This window comes from Melanostigma gelatinosum (genome assembly GCF_949748355.1).
Source record: "Melanostigma gelatinosum genome assembly, chromosome: 20".
NCBI lineage: Eukaryota > Metazoa > Chordata > Actinopteri > Perciformes > Zoarcidae > Melanostigma > Melanostigma gelatinosum.
Window position 1 is genome coordinate 15,791,927 of NC_136653.1, and position 14,283 is coordinate 15,806,209.

At 42.6% G+C, this 14,283-nt stretch overlaps 1 protein-coding gene across 1 annotated transcript in view; it reads right to left on the bottom strand.

The window, feature by feature from the left end:
• Nucleotides 1-14,283, bottom strand: part of ptprn2 (protein tyrosine phosphatase receptor type N2) — a 105,280-nt gene that overhangs the window by 83,595 nt on the left and 7,402 nt on the right. Inside the window, exons 2-3 of the mRNA XM_079292535.1 lie at nucleotides 9,205-9,255; nucleotides 3,734-3,847 (exon numbers count right to left, since the gene is read on the bottom strand). Of these exons, the coding sequence (XP_079148661.1) occupies nucleotides 3,734-3,847; nucleotides 9,205-9,255 (165 nt within the window). The remainder of the gene's footprint in view (nucleotides 1-3,733; nucleotides 3,848-9,204; nucleotides 9,256-14,283) is intronic.

Genomic DNA, 14,283 nt, shown 5'->3' on the forward strand with positions numbered 1-14,283 from the left:
GAGAGGGGCTTCCTAAATATTCATATTCCCCTTTCCTTTACTTCTGTCCACCACACTGACTGTAAAGGAATTAATGGAGAAGAGCGTGAATAATTTCGCAGCGAGTTCTACCGAATTAGTCCAAAGGAAATGTGTCAATCCAAATTCACAAACTTCTTTGAAATGATCCGTCCACCTTCACAGACGCGGCCTCACACTGAACGGTTCAATAAAAGCACTCTTGTTTTCCTCATAACAACTCGAGTTTTCAGCATGGCATGTTAGTGGGTGATGTTTTTTTTTTTATCTCTCCAGTACCATCTAGCAAGGTTGTCAAGGAACAGACTATGAGGACGACCAACAATAGGTTTTTGTCGATTGTCTGTCAAAAAAGACATTTTTGTGCAGGAAGAATGTCGTACTTCAGTGTATATAATGTGACATAATGTCAGTTTATGGTCGCTGATTGTCCCTGACTGATGCCTCCCGTCGATGGAGCTATAATGTAAATGTCACAGTACATCATCTTACTTCACTTGTCAGTGCGATGAGAGTATCCACCGCTCCGCACAGGGTCAGGAAGTCAATCGACTGCAGGTTAGTGTAGTTTACCGTGGTGCATCATGAACGCCAGGGTTACATTCTGACGTGATTCTTTCTGACGTTGAGAGTATGGAGCCCGACAGGATAAATACTGACCAGGAACTGAAAAATACGACGTGAACTATTGTAAAGAAAACGTAGAATCAACCTTTTTTTTTGTCCAACTGACCGCTGGCTAAGCCCTACAAGCCAATGCTAACGCTAAAACGCAGTTGCTTAATCCTTATTGTTCTTATTCATTTTCACAATACTTTTACAAGAGATACGGACTGGAGGATGAGGAATAACCGATGAATTTGGAAAATGAACATTAGCTAACATACGTTTGGGAGAGGTTGTTGGAATGTGAACGTCTCCAAATTAAATACAAATACACTGGAAGACAGGGCACCTAAAAAAACGAAAAACAATGAATAACAAGGTGTTTTTGCTTGTAATAAATAAAAGATCTGTCAATGGAACGAGTGAAAATTCACTTTAATTGTTGGGTGATTGTGTCTTGAATTAAATGTTATGGGTTATTTTGACTAGCAATTAGAAAAAGCACCCTGCAGTGTAGGAGTGTCATCAAGGTGGATGTTGTAGTCATGAGCAAGTATCAGAACCTGTAAACCCAAAAGATATTGTACAGAACTAATGCCATGCCCCTTGTTTTTGTAAATAACGCTAAACTGGCTTTCTACTGTATGTAGCTAGTGGGCTAGTTAGTCGGGTGGCGAATACGTTTTTCTCCTCTGGCGAAGACATGACCCGCCACACACATCAACCCAACCAACGACGGCACCAAGTAGGGCGGGTCGTGCCTTCGCCATCTATAGGGAAAAACTAATTTGCAGTCAGGAGTTCGGGATGACTACAGATTGTTGCTCTTGTTTACTACAACCCCCAATATGTGGCAAAATCCACAGCTAGACAGACCTGCCCTGTCTAGATATGGTTTCCATGCTACGATTGGACATTTGGTGTTCAGGCGCGGTGTTTTCAATGAAATGCTCCATCCTTTTGTATTGGACATCAAATTAGTACATTACTTGAATTAGCTCTCGTGTGTATCGTCACACAATCCCAGTCTGCACGCACACACATTTAGCAGAGCCACAATGACTCCACAGCAATATGACAGCAGCTGAGAAATGTGTACAGACGAGCTGCACACGGTGAATACTAACGCTGCTTGGCTTTACGTGCTGTGTAATATAAAAGTAATTTGCAGTCGGGTGACAGGGGCCTTGCATTCAAAAGGTATTGATGAAAATGGAATACCAGACATTGTGTCCTGCAGGGACACAGCCAGACAACCCACGCCCTTTTGTACAAGGGTCCATTTCTATTGATCTGAATGACATTGGTGTTGTGCAGTGAGCAGAGATTGTGCGATGTCTACCTGCGTCTCTGATGAAAGATTAAGAGGATTGTAAATCGATTCCATTAATGCTCCTCAATATTTTTTTTCTCCCCTTTATCTCTTCAATTTAGGTTACAGTACAATGGTCTCAGTAACCCTGTCTGAGCTGGAGAAGAAAAGAAGAAAAATAAATGTGCACCCCACGTCTCAAAGACGACACTTCAATAGCTGTTGAGCTGATAAGAATAGCCACCGAGTATTAACGGTGCATTGTGGATTCATCCAAAGATAATGCTCTGTCTCTGTGTGACTACAAGGCAGAAAATGGGGGGAAACGAGTCAAAGTGATGATGTCATGTCTGCGGCGTCTGTAAATGGGCGTCTACACAACACAAGGTCAGAGTCGTGAAGAAAAGCATCCAACGCATTTGAGCGCCTATTTAAAACCGGAGCAGGGGAAAATGACACACCGGATCTCTTCTGATCCTCCTCACTCTCATTTGTTTATTTCTAAGCAGTAATTAGAATAAATGTGTGGTCTCGCCTTGCCTAATATTCATCACTTCATTTTCTTTTTGATTTTCTCCAACCAACTGCTTGCTCTTAATGATTTTCAACATTGGTTCACGCCTGTTAAAAGATATTAAGCTCAGAATGGCCTGCAAAGCCAATTATATTTAGAGGGCTGATGCGTGTGGTCACGGTCTGTGTCAAAGGTTCCTACTGCCCCCTGGTGGTGTATAACTGTACTTACAGGCTGCCAAATGTGGGGAGAAAATATATATATATATATTTTTTTTAAACACAAGTTGGTCTGTATTTTCCTGAATGAATTATTACTTTCCTGACAAGTTTTCTCTTGTCTTTTAGTTTCGAGGAATTTTCTTGGAAGAACTGCTGCATTTAATCCTGAGTAACTGGTCATCCATCATTTATTTATGATCAAACACTTAGCTCTATGTGTCTCTATATTTCATATGATTAGTACCAAATTACTTATTTCTTTCCAGGAAACTTCTAAGGAAATTAGCAAGAAATTACAGGCCCGTGTAAACATGAGTCTAACAAGCTAGTTTTACTCATTTTATGGGCAGAGCATACCTTTTCAAACAAGCCAAAGTCATTTATTTTTGCAGTTATAGCAATGGATCCATAACAGCAGACTGCCTGGAGGCTCCAGTCATTTCTAGCTGTTGTGTGGCTACAACAAGACAAGACATGAATACAAAATCTGCGACGTCAACGTGACAGAACTGAGGAGATGCATGACGCCAGCATGGCTCCAAGGTTGGGGGAACTTGAACCCTTAAATCCCTGCTGCATTCATAATGAGCAATTTAGTTACTTCTGTTATGAAGACATCTTATCGTAGATGCACGGTGCGCCCCTGAAGATGTAACTTGTTGTAGCAAACACATTAGCTGCTGCCATTGATTGAGTAGGAGTGACTGGCTAAGGTGATGCACACTGCACACCTCACAGTTACTCATCCACAGAATTAGCTATAAATGTCCCACCGGCATACAAGCCAATGAGACTGGCTGCAGGAGTGAGAGGAGATGATGGCGAAACAATGGCCCGATATGAGTCAAATGACATGTTCTAGCTCAATTGTGTCGCCCGACGCTAGCCAAGGAGACAGCTTGGCTTATTTGGCTTGCGTCACACAATGGCAGTGGACGAGCATTTGCTGTAAGCCCTGTACATGACTGATAACGGCTGCTGAACAAGGAGGGGGGGGGGGGGGGGGGGGGACCACGCACACACACTCGGACAAAGACAGACAGGCAAACAGGCAGTATTTACCTCTGTGAGCCAGTTTCTGTAGGAGGATCCTGAGGCGTTGCACAGCAGAGGAAGAAATATCGTACGTGTACAGGTCTGCAGCGGCCAACTCCTGGCACCTTCCAAACACTCCGTCTGCAGGAAAAGGAAACAGGAAAACTGTGAAAACTGTTTCATGAGGGGTATGTGTGGATAGCTGAAAGTGAGAAGCACACATGAGAAAGATGTAAGAGACTTTTCAAAGAGATTTGAAGCCCATCTGCCCAGAGATCAAATGCTGTACTGGTGTGTGCACCTGCATTGTGTCCGTACCCGTAGCGGCCTGTTTTGAGGGGGGGGGGAGGGGTTGACATTTAGCTGACATTTTTACTCTGACAGCATCGCGATAAGCAGCCGTTTGTGACAGGAAGGACTTTATCAGGGACCCCCGGTGATCTCCCTATCAGCAGGCCTCCCGCCTCACTCAATACAGGTTGCTAGGCGATCCACGCAACAGAGTCCCTATCAGCCCCGTAATTCAATGGCTGGTCTAGACCTCAGAGGGATGCTGAGGCTCAGGGGGTCAGACAGCAGCGTGCAGACGTAATGCCTGGAATATAAATGACTGCTGTCGTCTTCTCTCAGTCGGAGAGATGAATCCATCTTGTTTTTGGATAAACTCACTAAATGAAAGTCCAACTCTCCAATGATCTCTGGAGATGAATCCCGCAGCTCCGATCTGAGCCATCTCATCTCATCTGTGTGTGGGTGTGCGATCAGGCAACGTGTACGAGCATGTGTGAGGATGCCACTGTGATTAGGTCTAATGATGTGAATCAACACTTTGTCATGCACCACAGCATCCCGTTAATTAGGCCCAAGATGTCGGCCAATGACAGCACACCTCAAACATCATTGATGCACGGTGACACGTCGGGGACCGTAGAATACACAAACACTGATCCTTCACATGCAAATATCTCATCTCCTCATGCACATGTATGATCAATCATGTCTTTTAATCATCTGTGCGATTCAGCATTTTGACTCAAAGAGCGGAACGTGGAGCTTCACCTTTGCATCAAGAGCAAAAAAAGAAAAATGTTCTTTAATAACTGCTCTTTTTTTTTATTTCATCTGTAAAAATCAGCGAGCATCAGTTTTCCCCCTCGACTAGAAATAATGTAATTACAGTGCCGTGTTCAGTGTCAGCGACTGATGATTACAAAGATAATAACGTGATGTCAGGCTCTAAATTGAATTCTTATTCTAAACGAGAAGCGGTTGTTTTCCTGACTCCCCCCCCCCCCCCCCCCCTTCTCCTGTGACCCGTTAAATGACAGCTCTGTACAGGAAGAAGCCCGTGGGAGGTGTTGAATTACCACAGACAACACTCTGGAGTTATTTTAGGATCTCAAACATCCCACCTACAGATGCACGGATCGTCACAGACATCTGAATCACAAGACGTCAACCGTCTCCTTGCTCTTTGCCAACAGACCCTCTTCTCTAATGGTTGCATCGCGGGTGACATTAAGATAAAAACACGAGATTTTGTCATTTTGTCATACAGAGTTTTCTCAAACACGTCTGGTTGGATTTATTGTTCCCAGTCAAACAATAACACGTATTATGTAAGAAATGAGGGAAGGCTGGTGACATAACAAGTCACCGGAAACTGGAAACTGCATTCCTAATTGGTTTCCATGGCTGGTGTTAAACATGTTCACCGTTGTCAGGTGCATTCCCGATGCACACACACACACACACACACACGCCCACACACACACACACACACACACACGACTTCTGTGCGTTAAAAATAGAAGTCAGAGAGGTATTTTACAATAACAACAGAGAAATCCTTGTTTGGCAAACATTATAGTTGATTGATTTATTTAGTTCACAGTTTGCAGGAAAACGATTTTCTGACAGCTAAAAACAACATTTTAATTTAAGGGTTGGAGGAGCGCAGCATGTGTCTGGTGCATGAAGGGTTGCTCAATGCAATGCAAATGCAAAGCATTTTCTAAAAGACTGTATGTCGGAAGGAGGAGCAGACAGACCCGGGAGAGAAATGAAGACGTATTGGAACAGGTGTATTAGCTGTGAAACTCAGGTCATGAAAAAATGAATCGGCCCGAATCAACGCACCGAGACCGGCCCGATGTAGACTCATAAAGAAAAGAACAGGAAGTGAAGTGCTTACAGATTATTCAGCTCTTTTTTTTATGTGAACATTGTGGCTTTGACATGATAATTACATTTATTCATGCCCTGCAATCTACATGTAAATACAGAAATGAATAAAGATAAACCAGGCTCTCAGAGCTACATCACAACAGACTGCATATTCAATTTGCTGTGGAATATAAATGAGTTATATTGGAACATTTTATTTGTATCTTTAATTCTATTATATTTTCACATATTTGCCACCAAAGAGCTTGTGTCTTTTGTTCAACCTTTTGTACAGTTTCTTCACTTCGCACTTCTTGATTATTTTTTGGATTTTTGCACCAACTGCGTTGCCGCTCTTTCTCCGCCCCATGAAGATTGTTTGGGATGATGTGGCGGTTACTTTAAAGTGTTTATGCTACAGTTGAACCAGTTGCAAGCTTCGATCAATAGAAGTATCACCTAAAACCGTTTAAATCTAACATACAGTGCGGACGTGGAGGCAAGATAACCACCGATCGATGAAACGCCGTCGGTTAAGTGTTTATTTGGAGACAACCGGTGCCCACAGGGACGCTTGTAGCACTTATCCGCTGTACTTTAGCTTAGCTTATCATACCGGTAAGCCACAGACTGTGGAGCGTTGCATTAACACAAAATGAATGTCCGGTCTCGGGGTAATCACATATCCTTTTAGAGGAACCCCTGAGAATGTATTTCCCTGAAGATGGAAATAAAGATTTGAAGAGGTTGGCTCCGAAATGAGACATGACAGCTGAAGATGTAATGATATATGGAGGACGGTAATTGACCTACTAAATGAATGACACCATAACTTCTACAGTAGAAGGACATATTGAAGGAGCTTTTTCTCCTCATTTGTTAAAGCTGCTGCATGTACCCTTTAAAAAGCATTCCCAATTAATCAAAGTAGTTTTAAAAAATATATACAAAACAGAAAGCAAAAGTAAAAGTTAGCCATAGAAAATGCAGGACAAAGCAGGCGAGTCAGAGGTGGATGGATGGAAAATGACAGTGAAGAGGGCCGCAGAGGGGCGACGGAGAGACAGACTCAGACCCCCCATTGTTTCAAAAATGGAAAATCTTGAGTGTTAAGCCAACGTTATCTTTGCAAACGTCATATGAGCCACCTGATGATAGAAAGATTAACAGGTGAGCGGAAGCAACAGCTGCTAAAAGAATGAACCAGAGGGCAGTTGGTTACAAACTGGTGCTGATCGACACCGCACAGAGAGCAGCGCTCCCCTTCAGCCATTTTGCATGGCAACAGCACGGGTGAGGAAGAGCACGGTCGGCCTCGCCCAGAATAAACCAGGTTACTCCTTCAGGGACCAGAGGGAGAGTTGAAGTGGCAGACCTAGTTACTCCCACTCATCCCTCTGTCTGTGCGGCGGCTGCTGCTCATCAGGAGTCCGACGGAGAGTGACAGAGTGTAACTCGAATGTATGTGGAGGGCTATGAAGCAACTAAATAAGGTCTCATTACTTGCATATTACGTAGAACATTAATCATTCTTGCCTGTATATATTTGCCTTTATCGAGCACAGCGCCTGTAATTATATTTCAGCATGATGAGCGTGATATAGGACTAAAATAGACAATGAGAAGATGAAAAGATGGGGGAAAAGAAATGACCATCCAGGTCACAGCTGTGCGGGATATTCTCAGGTAATATGGATCTTCCACACCCACCACGACCCTCCGCTGTGCCTCTGGGGGATTTCTGTCGAGGTGTCAGCAATTTCCCTCTATTAAGCTACACACTCTACTCTGTACCAATGCACACTGTGTAATTAAAGTCTTTTATATTTCCCTTCTGCGCTGCCTCCTCCTTCCTTCTAAACTGGCTTAATATGGAAATAAGGGTAGAGATCTCCAAATTTGCTTCTCTGACTTGCTGCGAATCTAAAAACTCACTATTAGATCTTATGATATCACCGCCAACAGGTCTCTTTGAAACCAGTCTTTAAACAACAGTTAGGTGAGAAGATACCGCTCTCATGTCTGTGCGCTGAATGTAGCTACAGTGTATTTTTGTGTATTTATCTGACTGTAGTTGGCATCGCTCTGCAAAGCCCTTTGGTGAACATTTAATGATTGATTCATCCGGAATCAGCAACTATTTTTGCCATAAAGATATAAAAGTAAATTGAATATCTTTGGCTTCTGGGCTGTTGATTGGACAAAGTAATTTGTGGATATCACATAAAGCTCTGGGATATTACATTTGGCATTTTTCACAATTTTTGAACATCTTATAGACAAAATCATTGACTGATTACTAGAGTAAATAATCGATAATGAAAATGAATTGATATCTGTAAATACACAAGAGGTTAGTAACAAACAAATGAAAAAATCAAGTCACTCACATACTGTAACTAGGGAGACTAAACATAATAATCTCAGGTCTTTTTCATCCTCCTCTCTTATTGATGTATTAATATTCAAACGGTTCCTTGTCCTGTTTTTCATTGCTTGTCTTGTTTGTTACTCCACGCTGTCTCCTATAGGTCACATCATGTTTTGCATGTAATTCTATTGTCTGCCAACGAGCACGAGCTCCCTTCGCTGGCTTCATCTTGTTTGTGAAATTGATTGTGTGACGAATCCGCAGAAAGTAAATAAAGCGAGCAAACAAAACGAACAACCTCAAAGCGCAGGCATGCAATCATTAAAAACCTAACACGCGGTGGGATGGATGTGGATCTCCAGTGTGCACGTAAGAACCATATGGTGCAGAAGCCTTCCTCTACGGGAGAATACATTAACCTTTCGCGTGAAGACGATCCTCGATATCGACATGCCATAAATCCCCTTTTAAAAACTGAAGCCCCCCTCCCTGTGTGTGATTCTGCTGATTGCCACGCTGTGAAAAGCCCCGACATTTCCCCTCCATTCATCAGGTGACACGTTGTCATGGAAACAACTGACACAGACACATCCATCCTCCGCGACGAGATGGTTTCATAGATGCGGTCGTGACAATTTGCGGTGCGGGTGAACCTCGACGTATAAAAGGGGAAACATCCTGGTATTGATCCTAAGCTTTGGTAGTTAGATGAATTAAATGATTAACATCTATGTTGTGCTGTTTCTTGCTGTTGCAGGCTCCCACATGTTTTAATGCTTTACTTAAACATGACTCATATGTCTCAACTGAGCTGGTACAAAATGCTGTGAGCAAGCTCTCCGATGACGATCTTTCTCTCCATAAAGCCCCGAATGATTAAAAATAGCGGGGAGTGCTGCGCTGGGTCGATGATGGAATGAGGTGTGGTGGGCGTATACATGACTCTCTGGGTCTGACTTACCATTGACGCAGAACTCATACGGTGAACAGAGCTCGTCTTCAAACAGGCAACCTGGAGGAGAGAGAGAGTGAGACACAAGACATATTAATAGATGCTCTTAAAGGTGATCTACAAAGATTTTGAGAATCGATGAATCATTTAGGTCATTTTTCAAACGTAAATGACGTAAATGAACTTGTTCGAGCTTCTCAAAAGGAAGCATTTGCTGCTTTTCTCTTCTTCATATCATGTAGATTGAATACTTTGGGGTTGTTTCGTACTAGTTGGACAAAACAAGCATTTTGAATAGGACACAGTGATGGACAGTCTTCACCATTTAAGGATATTTGATGGTCTGAACAATAAATAATTAATGAATCAAAAAACGAATTGACTGAAATGATTCGGCATTTTGGAAAGTATGTTCATTTATTTTCTTTTTGAGAGTTATATGAGATTGATAGCACGTTCACATCTGTTAGTTAAACATGAAGCTGCAGCTGCTGTTAGCTGCTAGCTGATATTCGGGGGGGAACAGCTAGCCCTCTCTGCCTAGTCTTGTCAAAAAGTAACAAAACCCCCCCAGCACCTCCAAAGATATTAATTACTATCTTGTTTGTTTCATCGGTGCAAAAGGTAAAAATTACAATTTGTAGTTTTGTTACCCTTGGATAGAGGGAGGCTAGCTGTTTCCCCTTGTTTCCAGTCTTTATGCTAAGCTAAACTAACCTGCTGCTGGCTGTAGCTTGAAATTTACCACACAGGTACGAGAATGGTATCGATCTTTGCATGTAACTCACAGCAAGAACGCAAATAAGTGTGTATCCCAAACTGTCTAACTATTCCTTTACGAAAATTAACAGCAGCCTAATTTGATCTTATGAATCACTGTCAACTGAAGATGGAAGAAGAGAGAGATTGTAAACCAGTCAAGGAGGTACGGTATACTTTAAATGGCATCAAGGAAAACATTACAAATGCCTTGATATGAGTATAAATGGAGACCAGAAGCATAATGCAGTATACACAATGGACAACTAAATGAGCAGAAAATGTACTATATTGCAGAACCAAATTAGCCTAATGTCACAAATTCTAAATATTTCACCGCTCCATGAAAGAAGCATCCAGCTTAGTACTGCATTAACTCTGGCCGAGGGCCTCGCTGCTTATGGCAGAGCCATCAATCATCAATTAGTGCGACTTCTCCTATCCTGTCTCTGACACTAATACCCCAACGTTTCCATATATGAACGCTGTATGAATATTAATGATTGTGTAACGCTCGGACCAGGGCTGGATGTTCCAGACTAATAAATGAGCAGATGGCATGGAGCATTATGGGTAGCTGTTCCCCGTGTTCATATTTCACGTGTGGGAGTTGCAGCGAGCAGAGGACTGATTGTTCTGCTCGCCGAGCTCCACAGGTGATCCTCAACATTCAAACGTTTCCAGAAAAAGACATTCTGTGGGGTGAAAACTCTTCTTGAAGTGTTATTTTCCATCACATTCAGGGTCAAAACAAGGTCGAGGAAATAATCCGAACTTCAGCCAAGAAATGAGCCATTTGGGTTCGTTGAAAAAGCTCTCGATAGGCTCAGACTACAGAGTTGCAGTGTTGCCAACGGAAAGACAATCTGTAAACAGCTAGGTCAAGCCTCAGCACTTTTTCGTCCAGTCTTTAATCTTTGATATTTCCCTGCTTCAGCTCATCAGTAGGAGTGACGTGATTGGATGCACGCTCTTGGCCCGGTGGCCTCGACGGACAGCAATGAGCAGCTCGTGACCGTGAATAAAGAACGGGCTGAGTAGGAGGAGAGGCTTCAGTCGTCATTAAAGTCTAGTCTGCGTGATAACTTGATTATACAGACACTGCATGCAGCCATTTTGTTTGGAGGTCGAGGACACATTTTATGAAATCACATCTTTTGGAGGTAATGGCTTCAATATGCCAGCAACATGGATATTTGATGATGTCGAGTGAGGGTTCATAACAGAGCTGTAAGGTCGCTCAGCTCTCCAGAACAAAACTAAAAGGCAGAACGTCCTGAACTGAAGAGAAACAACTTACTGCTCCAACACCAAGACCACAAATGGCTTTTCTGAAAACTCATACTTCACTGTAATTCTCATTTTTATGGACAGAGTAAGCTGCGATATAAAAAACTAGCATTACCACCTCACGGTTCTATGCCTCTGTCAACCTGGCAACGCAGTTTCATATCATGTCTGTCCAAAAGCTCATCACTTCCTCATTTGACCCTGTTAGACATATCAAGTTATTGCCAGAAATGTGTTTCGTGACGTCTGTAAACTCTGACCTCCAAAATCTTATCAGATCATGATTGAGTCACGGTGGACGTTTGTGCCAAATTTAAAGAAATTCCCTCCAGACGTTCCTGCGATATGACGATCACGAGAATCAACGGACGGACCGACAGACACAATAGCCGCTATCACCAGCCCGAAGGTGGAGACCAAAAACAGAGCAACAAGAGGAAAGAAACACAACTTCAAATCAATTAGAATTTAACATTTTACCAAGAACATTGATTTAGCTGCAAGATGACTTCAAGACTTCAAGAAAGAGCCGCGCATCCTTCTTGACCGAGCATCCCACCACACTGCAATTAGCGTCACTCGATTCAACTTTACCTCCACGTCACTGCCTCGCTGATTCATCAGGTTCTCTGGGAGGCCTTGTCAGCTCTCAATATTAATTACAACTTCCATTAAATGAAGCATCCTATCAAGGACAGTGAGTCAGACATTGTGTGTGTGTGTGTGTGTGTAATAGGGACATAGAATTGATAACGTCACATCCCCTTTCTCCTCCACCATGCCTGAGATGATTAAAATGGCGCCTTCTAATTAAAATGCAATCACAGTGGATGCTGCTGATTACCTCAGGCGGGGAAAAAAGCAGGACGCTCGACGCGTCGAGACTGAAGCAGTAATGAAGCATCCTGACAAAAAGAATGGCCACATTGTCTCGTGTACACGATCATTTCACAAAGAAAAGAAAATCACCTTTCGGAAGAAGTGCGACACTTTGCTGTTGAGTGTCGATGCTCTGTTGCCATGTCAACCTCATCACAGTAGCTCAGCAAAGGGAAACTAGTCAGTCGGAGTAAGAACAGCCTCAGTGGGATTTAGTGGATCAACAGAGATTATTTTAGTGTGCTTTTGGTATTAAATCACAGAAACTAAACCTGTTCACTGTGTGATCTATATTTTTCATCTCGTGTCCCAATGTGTCGCGGTGACATCTTCAAATGACTTGTTTTGTCATAAAAAATATATATTTAGTTTACGATCACAGAAGACTGCAAATAACGGCACAGAGTCCCATTTGAAAAGATGAAACTAATAAACTGCTTTTACTAATGTGTAAAACAACATGTGAATGAATATACTTTTAGTAAATGACTGATTGTTGCAGCTCTAGATAATTGATCAGGCTCTCAAATGTGAAGATGTACTGCTTTGTGAGCTTTAAGTTATTGTAAACTAAACATCTGGACGAAATAATACATTGTCAAGCGTCCTCTTGAGCTCTGGAAAAGTGCATTTTTCACTATTTCCTAAGATTCTTTTGACTTAACGATCAATTAATCATCAAAATAAATTCCAGATGAATAGATAATGAGTTTAGTCTTCAGCAGCACTAGACGTGAGCTAAGTCCAGGTGTTGTAAATGTGCAGGAGCTTCCCCTCCCAAAATAGTGTGACCTAATTTACAACTACAGTATGCAAGGAGAATCCAGGAGGATGCAGTAAGTTCACAGCTTTCAGATATACTGGTAGTTACTGGCCTGTACTCTCATCATTCTTTGAAATCAGAGATACTTGAAAGAACTGAAACCATACGGATCTCCCAGCGATTTTTCTCAATCTGTCATTGCAGATTAAATGCAATATGTTGGAGAGGTTTTGCATAAAAAAACACTTCCAGAAATGCATGCAAGAATTTGAATTAATTAACTGCCTAAACCTCTCAAAAGCCTCTATTCACAGCTACTGTAGCAGAGAAACATTTTCCAATGATGCCCCCTGCCTGCCTTATTACCACAGACTGCTATTAAGGGCAGCAAGTGTCTGTATAAGTAAGCAAGGATTAACACACACACACACAATTCACCTTAAGTTAAAATCTCAGCTACGCGGCGTGTCAGGGACATAACAACATGGGCGTCTACCCTCGGGGGCGTGACATCAGAGAAAATGTAAAGGGAAAAGCTCATCTAAGGTCATTTAAGGAAAAGCAATTCCATTAGAATGACGGAGAGTTTCTCATTAGAAAATGATATAACCACATCAATATCTCACATAAGCGCCACGTGTACATTATCGACCTTGCCTGGAACATTGAATATGTCCTGATGAGGCTCAACCCAAGGCTGAACAAGAAGTCAGAGACTTTATCGTTCACTTAACCCTCGCAGGTGGTTGGCAGGTGCCGGGAAACCATCTGTGATGTCTGAGGGGCCAAGGAGGATGCTGGGAATTCTGGCAGCCAGGACAGCCACTCCCAGAGCCTGCTGCAGTTTAGGACATATTTCACTCACTCTCTGGGGCCACCGACATATCTTTTATTATAATTATAAGCTGCGACCAAGGACACCTGACTCATTTTTACTCTCACACACACACACACACACCTGTACTGCCAGCCAAAAAAGCCATTTCAGAACAGTGCAGCGGGTGACCGCGGCAATAAAAGTGCAAGTGAGTTGAAAAAGGCAGCGAGGCTGGAGCAAGGACAGCCGAGAAGAACATCACCTGCAAGCAAATTAGCATCAGCTTGACACCGTGTCCGCAGATTTAAACAGCTTGTGTCATTAAGGCGCTCTCCTGCTGAAATTAAAGATGGCTCCGAGCTTTTGTCTGCTCCGAAAAGGTCTGTTCCTGTCAAGAGCTGCACTTCACATTTCAGCAATGGTAGCTCAATGTTTTCATACACTCCTCGTGCACTTTTCATCTTAACATGACAAGACGCTGTTATTACAGTCGTTGAAATAATGCCGTGACATCCTGTGCACCGACATTTCACGAGGAAACCTTTCTGGGGTGAAACACGTTGTTAAGAATCCATTTTCC